The following is a 10763-nucleotide window of genomic DNA, read 5'->3' on the forward strand; positions in this document are numbered from 1 at the left end:
CTTTCTTTCTTTCTTTCTTTTTCTTCTTTCTTTCTTTCTTTCCTTTTCTTCTTTCTTTCTTTCTTTTTCTTCTTTCTTTCTTTTTTATTGTTGTTGTTGCTTTTGTTTTTTTCTTTTCCTTTAACAGATGTTCTGAGAGCCAGGAATCATCATCTCTGTGAGGCAGAAGTCACTTGTTTCTTCTCCCTCTTTCTTCCTTTCTTTCTTCCTTTCTTCCTTCCTTACTTCTTCTCTTCTCTTCTCTTCTCTTCTCTTCTCTTCTCTTCTCTTCTCTTTTCTTTTTTCCAAAACAAGGTCTTACTATGTAGCTCTGATTGTCCTGGAACTCACTATGTAGACCAGGCTGGCCTTGAACTCACAGAGATCCTCCTGAGAGGTCACTTGCTTGTTGTTTCTATTGCTCCTTGGCTCTAAGAAGTGACTTGGCCTTCTCAGACCTCTTTGATGGCTTTGTTCACCATCCAGACTCCTCTACCTGAGACTTGCTAGAGCATTTCACAGGGTTTTAGCTCAAAGATGAAGTGTGGTACCTCATAGATGTGATAACTTTGCTGGAGCATCTTTTTAAAGGGAGGGTGATTCATACCTTTGGTTGGTGTTTCTATAGAATACTTATACTGGGAGAGAAACCATGGGTAATAAATGAATAATTTGGAGCTGACAACTGCTCATCATCCTGCCTTTTATAAATACTCATGTCTTTTAATTTTTCTTATAAGATAGATACATAAGCCACTGCAACCTTTCAGACTCTCTTTATAAGCACTATCCACTAAAATTGGGAAGAAAGTGGAGTGCCACATGTATAAAATACCCAATTAAAGTCTTTTATTCACCTCCAACATAACTTCATTTTAAAGATTTTTATATGTGTGTGGGGTAGGGAGGATTGAAAGAAAATTGTTTGAGATTTGAGTATAGTACATACAGTAATTTAGCCATTTCAAACAGTTGAACAGACTGTACACCTGTGGTTGGAGTGACAGTAATGACAGTGATTTAATTTTCATCGCAAATTGCTCTTGTTCTGACAGCTCTTCCACACAGTTTCCTTCATCCGGGTTTCCCATCCAGGCAGTGCAAGGCCAGGGTACTCTGACTGTGGAAGACAGAGAACCATGGTGTGGATCCTCTTACCTTCTACCCCAGCTGTCCTGGGAGGCTAGAGGTTGAAAGTGAACTTGTCTTGCTTTCCCTGAGCTCTGTGGTTGCACCAAGAAGACTGGATTCTCTCAGACTTGAATAAGCCTGGGAAAGTCCTATGTGTGTTTTTGGAGCAGAGCCCTATGTGGGTCGGCTCTGGTGGCTTTTTCTCTGAGTCCCTTGGAAAGTGTCATTGTTTCTGTTCCAACAGATTAGATCCCTGGTTCTGTAAGGATGGGCGTCCATGGCACACGGTATAGGTCTCAGGGAGATGTCTCTAGCCTTGGATTAATCATGTCTTTGCTGTTCTCTTTAGGCAAGACAGGCCACAATAAAGCAGCTCTTCCGTCCCATCGAGGAGCTGAAGAAGGAATTTGATGAGCTGAATGTTGTTCTTGAGACTGACATGCAGATTATGGTTCGGCTGATAAACAAGTTCAACAGCTCCAGCTCCAGCCTAGAGGAGAAGGTTGCTGCACTCTTTGATCTTGAGTACTATGTCCATCAGGTATTGTATTGCCTTGCCTGTAAATCCAACTTTTTAATCAGTAGCTCCAAACATAAACCCCTGCTCTAAACCCTGAGAAAACAACGTCAATGGTTTTACTTTTTTTCCGTGGCACAGACATTTAATGTAGGCCAGTGTCTATGGCAGCTAGATCTGTTCATAGAGAACAGAACAACCTACTTTTTTGCTTGAACCTGTTTTGTTTTAACATTAAGACAAAATTACCATAATCTTGTATCACTTACAGTCTGGAAGGGGAAGCAAATATGAACAATTGAGCAAATTAACAAACAGTGAACTAATTTAAAACCATAATAGGGGCTTCAAAGGGTGATGTCGGTGATGTATCACAGGGCAATTTAGGATGAGCTGACTAGTTAGAGTTCATAAAAGATGCTTCTCATGGGATGCACTCTTAGGCTGAGTGTTCAGGAAGGAATAGGAGTTGGTTAGATGAAGAAGAGAAACTCTTAAGGAGGTGATGGCAGCATTGCCCATGGACAATATCTGGTGTAATGTCTATATTAGTAAATAAGGTTGTATTGTGATAGTTACACCCATTTTTTATGCATTTATGATTGTTTTCATGCTATAGTGGTACAGTTGAATAGTTATAACAGAACATGTTTACAAAGCCAGAAGGATTTACTGCTTAAATTTCCCTCCCACTATCCTCCAGTCCACTTCATATCACCTGTGTTCTAATCACCTTCCCCACAGCAACCAGGGAGCATTGTGGAAGAGAGGACAAAAATACCATAAGAGCCAGAAGACAGAGAATGCAAGAGTGACAGTGTCCTCTTAACATAACATGATTCTGTTCTTATTCATGGGCCCACAGGAGCTGTGGTTACAAGGCAGGCCTGAAATCAAGCCAGTCAACAGTCAGGTGTGGAGGGAGAGGGGCTCACAAGCCCCACCCCCTGCTGAGAAGCTACTGAGAGTTGATGGTTGCCGAGGAAGGGAGAGGAAGTTGTCTTTATAGGTGTGCTCCCTGGTGGGTTGACCATGCCACTGTAGATGAGCCCACACCCGTGCAGACATGGGCAGGACAAATTAGACTCTGTAGGTTATTTCTATTAAGGACATGGAATAGGAGGGGTTAGAGGTAAATTTCAGAGTAGTTAGGGGAAAAAGAAGGGATTAGTATGATAAGAGTATGTTATATATGTGTGAAATTCTCAAAAATAAATAAAGTTGTTTTATTTATTTACATGGTGGCACATGCCTTTAATCCCAGTACTTGGAAGGCAAGAAGATCTCTGTAAATTCGAGGCCAGACTGGTCTACATAAGTGAGCTCCTGATCAACCAGGGATGCAGAGAGACCCTGTCTCAAAAACAAAAAACAAAGGAAAAAGAAAAGAAAGAAACTTGTAGAAAGCTTACGTATTGTTAGGAACTTTAGAAAAGTTTACCAGTCCTTGTATTAGAACCTTCCATGAGGAGTAAGCTACGTGCACACAGAGTCTAGAGCAGAGGTGAGTTTGTAAGGTGGAAGGCCGGGACAAGATTGGAGTGACTGGAGCACAGACAAGGAGAGAGGGGAGCCAGCTGGAGATCTCCTTTTACTCTTTGTGTTTGTCCCCTTAGTCCTGAGTTTGAAGTAACCACTCAAACATCTAATACTGATGTTGAGTACTCTAGGCTTCTACTGCTTCAAATGCTTTGTGTATATTAATTCCGTAGGGGCCTTGAGTAGGTACCAGTATTAGTCTCATGTTTTTCTTTTTGTTTATTTTGTTTGTTTGTTTTTGAGTTAAGAGTCTCACTATGTTATCCAGGGTGGTCTCACATTCCTGGGCTCCAGTGGGTCAGAGAGGGAATTGCAAGCTCCCACTTTTTAATTGAGGACAGTGGAGTTCAAGGAGATGGTGTGATCGTCAGGGACCAACCAGCCGATGAATGAGAGCTAGGATTTGTAAAAAATTCTGTCTAATTCTAAATTCTAAGCTTTTAGACTTTTGACCAGTGTACTTCTCATAGAACCCTGATACCTTTTGCATGAAGGTCAAAAGATAGAGGTAAAGAAGAACTAAGGCAAAGTGTTTACTTATTCAACCATTTCTTCAGCCAGTGATCCTATGGAGAGTCTGCTGAGTCCCAGGCACTATTAAAGCAATTGAGGTGCATTTATGAACAAAATTGGACCTTATTTTCCAGCAGAAGCAGAGGCAGATTTAGCAAATAATTGTTTGAAAGGTAATGAAATTATGAGAAAGGACAAAGAAGAGCATTATAGAAAGTGGTGGGCAGGAGGCGGGATCGTGCCTAGACTCTGACTGGATCTGAGAGAAAAGGAAGAGACCATGGAACCTCTTAGGCGATGGGAAAGAGTGGGACTGGAGCCCTACACAGTGACAGAGGTGATGTGAAAACAGCCCTCCAACTGTTACATTGAGAATCTCACCACTGTGGGGAGCTAGGGTGGGAACAGAGCCCAGACAGGAAGCTGTTGGAATGGTGGCTCAAGGGGCTGTAAGTCATAACCAAGTGCGGGTTTGAGATATTTACCCAGCGGACTAGAGCCCCAGTGTCCCCACCCCCACCCCATGACAGTGTCCTTGTTCTCTGTTAACAAGCCTATATTTCTTCATTTGGGGTTTTGTGGTAAATGCATCTGTGCTGTATGCAGGGGCTCACAGGGTAGCTCTTCACCCTCTTCCTCTGTTCAGAACTCCTCCTCAGACCCCAAATAGCAAGACTGTGACCCTCTTATGAGGTGAAAAAAAAATGAGCATGAGTTTTCTTTACCCTTCCTCGTCCTTTTTGGGTTGAAAAGATCCCTCTAGCTTTTCCATCAGAGATAATTAAGGATCAAGGCGTCTAGGGGTTATTGAGTAGCTCAGTCTTGTTCTGGTGTTGACAGCTTTTATTATGTTTTTCATTTTTAATGTACTTGGGTGGGTCTTTAGTTCTCAGCTTTCCGAAGGGTCTTGCTTCAGTTCAAACGAAAGGCTAAAATCACTAACTTATCATGCTTATACGGGAGTGAGTTACACTAAGGCTAAGCTACCAATGACCCAACAACAGCAAAATCCCCCACAGCCCCATCTGCCAGTGTCGTCCTCAGGGGGGCATCCCATTCCACTTTTACAGGTCCTTGGGTATCACCAGACGCAGCCAAAGGTCACCATAGAACTGTTCCATTGGTCAAGGGCAAACCCCCTCCGATGGTAAAAGTGCCCTCCTCAGTGTTCTGGACCATTGACTTGGGCTAGTGTACTAATGTGCCCTGGTAAGTTGTGATTTCTCAGGAAGATTCTAGAATACATAGCTCATCCTGCTTTCCAGTTGTGATGGAGAATTAGGTGATGTAATGCTAACTTTGAGGCAAATAGAACTTTTCCAGCCAGGACCTTCAGTTGATTCTCACTCTTAAATTCACTGAATAGGGGCCTGAAGAGCCAGGGGCTTCAAGGACCTGAACTGGGTCTGCCAAAGGATCCCTTACAGCCATATTTTAATTATTAAAACAGGATATGTGAAAAGCAAAAACTTGTGTGTAGAAAACAGTTAGTGAGTTATTTATGAGGAAGGCCCTGGGCAGAGAATCTGCCTCTCCTCAGGTGACTCCGCCATTATTTCCCCATCTTTCCTTCTCAGATTCCCATTCTTTCATCATCTGGGAGTGCTCTGAATTTTCCCAGTACTAGCCTAGTTGCCTCCATCCCTGTCTGATGCCTCCTCTTCCTACACACCTATCCACGGCTCTTGCCCCATCCTGAAGGCAGCCTAAGAAAAGTTCTGGCTCTAAACTTGCCATCTTCTGTGTGGCTCTGGAGAGAAGCCAGCTTTTGGTATGCGAGTGGGCCAAAATGAACCTTCTCTTTCTCATTACCAGTCAAATCATGATAGAACACCTTTAAAGTGTTTACAGAAATACCAACAATTCATATCTCATGGAATTGTTGTCATGTAGATATGCAGAATCTAGAACAGACCCGGGCTCTGTTGTTGCTTTGAGGTCAACAGAAAAGCAAGCTGCTCTGCCAGGTTTTGGGTAAGACTCTCCCAGATGTGGGTTGATGGAATTTTGAGAAATAAGTTTGTATCTTGGAAACCTGGAACAAAGAAGATATGAATTGGTAAGTTTTTAAAGGCACATTTCTTCCTTATAATATGTACGAGGAAGAAATTTGTTTCAACAAAGTGCCCCATTCTAAGTCTCTCTTATTATCTGGGCTTTGGGTCTGTAGTCATCCTTGTTTACGGACAGGCTGGGACAGAAAAATCCTTGCTATGACCTTGGACATCCATGGCAGCTAGACTTTATACTGGATGGTACTTTCTCAGGGACCATGTGTTGGTACTGACACTATAGATTGTTTTTTTGTTTTTTGTTTTTTTTTTTTAATTCACAGTGGGGTTTTATTTTGGGAATAGTTTAAATTTTTATTCCTCAATTCAAGGGTTAATCATTGAACACCTAACTCTATGCTCTTCGTTCTTCTGGTCACTGGAGCAGTGGATGAGAAAACCTGCTTTTGTATATGTCCTATCCAAATGTGTGACAGTGATCATCCAACTGCTAAAAATAGGCCAGGCCCACCCAAAAGCAAGGGAAGGTCAGATTCTATGCTTTGCACTTGCTTTTTTTCTCAGAACTTACTTTCTAGTTAGGAGGCAGAAGCAAGGACAAAGTCACATAGGAGCCAGCTCTGAGTTCTCGGAGAAAGGCAGGCACTGGTTATATGGCTGCTGGGCCCTTGGCTTCTGACACTTCCTGGTCTGCTGAGCAGTGCATCAAAAGGGCACGAGGTCACCTTTTGGGCAGAGTGATAGTAAGATTCTGACTTTTCATGTATATATGCAAATACAGGGTTTAGTAACTTAACTAGTAATCTCAAACTAGGATATATGATAAGACATCAATGTAATTATTTAGTATTGATTTTATTATAATGAGACCTTTTTACAATCACTTGGGTTCATTGTTTTAAGACACTCAGCTTATCAATTATATGATGATAAAAATATTCACCACTGCTGGCATTTAGCCATGATTAGTAAAACAGACCTAGACCAAAGCCTTTGGGAAACTGACTTTTATACAGATTTTAAAATTAATGTCTTCAGATTCAATCAACTGTACCAAATAAAGGATGATATTGTTACTTCTCTCATAGTACTCTCTTAGCACACCCTACCCCAACACCCCCTCCTCTACACACACACTCACAGCACACCAGGTCACGTCACACCATGCCTGTCCCATCAGCAGGGCTCCTTTTATAGTTCCTGGTTTCTAATTAAAAGTTGTTGTTTTTTTTCCTCCACTGCTTTCATTGTGTTTGGACATCCACAGGACATGTAGCACTGTTTAGTGGTGCCATGATGCCAGATTCTTTGTGTTAACAGCTTGCATGTTTGGAGTAAGCTTTGTGACTCACTGCAGCATTAGAGTTTTCTGAGACATGTTTGGCATGAGCAAGAGCTAGGTGCCATTTTCACGGATTCCCACGCAGGTGCTTATAAATGGTATTGGATGAATGAGAAGTTCTCAAATGTAAGATTCCTTTAAAACGCAGGCTGTTCTAGGCCACTGCTGCTCTTCACTTGTCTTTTACATTCTGTTTTGCTAGTCATTAAAGAACAGCTGTCAGAAGAGTGCTTCCCCCCACCCCGACCCCCGTGAAGGCTATCCTGTACTAAGCAATGCCTTTGTTGCAGATGGATAACGCACAGGACCTGCTGTCCTTTGGTGGCCTTCAAGTGGTGATTAATGGGCTCAACAGCACAGAGCCCCTGGTGAAGGAGTATGCTGCTTTTGTGCTGGGGGCTGCCTTTTCCAGGTGAGCAGCATGGATGGATTGCCATTGGCTAGAATCATTTGCCTTCATTGGCTTGAGGAGCCGTTACACTTGCCCTTCTAGCCACTCGTCAGTATAGTACTGGGGAAGCTAGAACTGAGTCAGCTTCTATTCCAAATAGAAGTTCTCAGCCATGTTTTTCTGTTCTGTGATTTCTCTTCCCTTCATCATACATACATATATACGTATATATAAATAAAATAGCAGACCTTAGGTCATATTTTCTATTTTACTAAAATGAATAAATGGACCAGCCTCATGGAGTAAATAGTGAGTAACTAGTTGATCCTTCAGACAATGAAGACACATCTAATGACTAAGTGATGAATCTAACCAAGAAAGGCCTTCTGAGGGGGATATGGCTTCCCCTGGTTGCTGGAATCAGTTATGCAGTGAGGTGTATTCTCTGGATGGAGTCTTTAGCATTTCAGTTAGTCTGTTTTATACTGAAAAACTTACCAGGCAAGATGAACAGTAGACAGCTTCTCTAAAGAATGGATGTAGAGAAATATATAGATATCAAGTAATTTTACTCATTTGAAAAGGTCAGGATATCTTTATACTATCATTATGTCCATTTAAAAATATCTGCTCATAAGACCATCTCATCTGTATTTCTAAAATAGAAACAATTACTCTGATTCTTGCTTCCAGGGTAGTGACGATTAGTGTTGCCTTGTTTACATAGTTTATTCTGAGGTTGGAGAAGGCTATTCTAAACAGCATTGTAGAGTTTGTTTGACAAGACTTAGTTTGTTTATTCATTCTTTTTTTTTTTTTTTAACCTTTTTTGAGACAGGGTTTCTCTGTGTAGCCCTGGCTGTCCTGGAACTCACTCTGTAGACCAGGCTGGCCTTGAACTCTGTTTATTCATTCTTATGTTTATTTAATTAGAACCTTAATCTGATCCTTTCTTTTCATAGCAAAATGAAGGACAGTTGTCCCAAGGAAGAGGCTGCAAGCAAGCAAGCCTTCGTTCCTTTCTCACGCCCGTCTTTATTTGTCAGGCCTCCTTGTCCTGTAGTAGTGCTGTAGACAGATCAGTCTCTGGCCTCCAGGGCAACTCTATGTCCCTTGGCCTCACTTTCCAAAGCCAAACTTTGTCAGAAAACCCAGTTCCTCCTGTACACCCACTGGACACAGCTATGGCTTCTGTCCAGGGTCTGCCCTCAGAAGGCTGCAGAGCCTTGAGAACGTACTCAGGCTCACGTTTGCTCCTTAAGCTCTAACACCTTCATCTAGACTCAGTTTTGAAATCTTTGTCTTATTCTAAACTACTTCCAGTATGAATGTGATATCCTGCATATCTCTTGCCATTACTTCTGGAAATAGATTTTGGAGAAACAGTAGCATCTTCATACCACTTTCTTGTTAAAAGGGACTCTGACTTGAGAAGTCGGCATTTAGACATTCTTACAAACCAAAACCTAGTTGCTGTGTCAGTGTGTGATATTATGATGACCTCTCCATGAGTGGACTATGTTAGTGTAAGACCGTGTTAGCATTCATATAGCATCACTAAATTTAATAGAGATAAATATAAAATACTGAAATTTAGTGTTTTGATGGCAAGCACACTACTGTAGTCAAATGTTCTAGCTGGGTTTTTGATAGCTCACTGAAGGGCTGTTACAGCGACAGCATGGTATGGCGCCAGAGCTTTTGGAAGCCGCCAGCAGGCTTCCCAACACCAGGAAAATGTCAGTGTTTTATTCAAAGAGAAGCTTGACACAAGTTAGACTATTTCTGTGCAGAAAGGCTGGCTTCGGTGCTGTTGTCTGATATGCATTACTTACTTTTGATGTCCTAAGTATTGGCTCTGCACCTCCCTAACTGCTTCAAGCATCGAATGTGTAGTCACAGTGATTAGATAAGCTAGCTCTTTGCCAAAGGGCATTCAAGAAATAGCATCCTGGAATCATGGGCTTGTGGGCAATCCTTTGAACAATCATAGGTGTCCAGTGCATTTCATAAAGGTGAAAAGCAAATAAAAACATATAATAAGCATAATAACGCGGCATCAGCATCATCATTACCTCTTCCTAATGGCCCCGTTGTTGCTATCAGTTTTCCCTACATGGAAGCTCTTGCGTCATTTCCTTCTACAGTACAGACTCTGTCATCCTGTTTAAGTTCCACTGTGTCTCTTGCTGCTAATGTTGCTGCTTCATGAGAGTGTTTATTTGCCTACCTGGGTTAACTGCTTAATAAGTCCTTCCACACACATTTCTGTGGATGAAGGGATCTCTTACCAAGTGTTAAATACCAATTATTCCAAGATAAAGGAAGAGGATGACAGAAATATAATTGACATGGCTACTGAAATAAAATTTGTTCCTTTACTTAAACATGATTAACACCCAACTGAGAGTTACACATAACTCATTTTCTGCTGTTTATTTCCTGAGTATAATAAGGTAGGTAAAGTTCTGTGCAACATATGTAGACGTTGGTATGCTGATTATTAGCAGATTTGTATTCTCATTGCTACTATCTTTTAAAAGTCCCTTTCTTCTCCAGGTTATTTTCATTGGTCTCTTTGTGAGCTGATTTCACCTCATGGGGGAACGTATGAGGGTCTGTCTGAAGTTGGAACTCCTGGGAGTCTTAGACAAGTCCTTTTTGCTTCTGTATAAAGAAGTTTAGAAAGCCTTGTGAATTTCAGAAGCCATAACAGCCTTCTGTTATCTGGTTTTGCTGCTTCTTTGAAAACTGGCCAGCTGTTTTTCTTTCTTCTTTCTTCCTTGTACAAAGCCTTTACATTGAACTGACAAGAGTTAAACTATCAAGAACCTGGTGTGCTTGCTCCAGTGAGCACTGGCTTTGCTGTTTTTGCATTCCCTTCTCTTGTACCTTCGTTGTTTTGTATCTGTATAAATGACCTGTATTTATATTTACATGGATATGTTTTTTTATACATTTATACACAGAAGTGTAATGCTTTTATTTGAACTGTTTGCAGTATGTATGTGATGAAACGTAATCTAGTACATAGTACGTGTATCATCAGCCACAGAGATGGTATGTTTTATAACTGCTTTTCTTGGCATCTACCTCACAAGTTCCTCGACATATTTGGGGTTGTATACATTTCTTGAGAGAATGAATGTATGCCATAGTGCTGCACATGTCCACCCTGTGTTCTGTTGCCTGTGGTTTTCTTGCCTGTGCTCTTCCCAAGGTTTTACCAATCAAATTTTTAAAACTTTTTAGATTATTTTATGTATATGAATATTTTGCCTGCATATATATATATACATATATATATACATATATATATACATATATATACATATATAT

General features: G+C 41.2%; 1 protein-coding gene across 1 annotated transcript in view; it reads left to right on the forward strand.

The window, feature by feature from the left end:
- Positions 1 to 10763, forward strand: part of Sil1 (SIL1 nucleotide exchange factor) — a 229223-nt gene that overhangs the window by 173165 nt on the left and 45295 nt on the right. Inside the window, exons 6-7 of the mRNA XM_028762720.1 lie at positions 1460 to 1651; positions 7324 to 7445. Of these exons, the coding sequence (XP_028618553.1) occupies positions 1460 to 1651; positions 7324 to 7445 (314 nt within the window). The remainder of the gene's footprint in view (positions 1 to 1459; positions 1652 to 7323; positions 7446 to 10763) is intronic.

The sequence above is a fragment of the Grammomys surdaster genome, unplaced genomic scaffold (assembly GCF_004785775.1).
Source record: "Grammomys surdaster isolate TR1022 unplaced genomic scaffold, NIH_TR_1.0 135, whole genome shotgun sequence".
NCBI lineage: Eukaryota > Metazoa > Chordata > Mammalia > Rodentia > Muridae > Grammomys > Grammomys surdaster.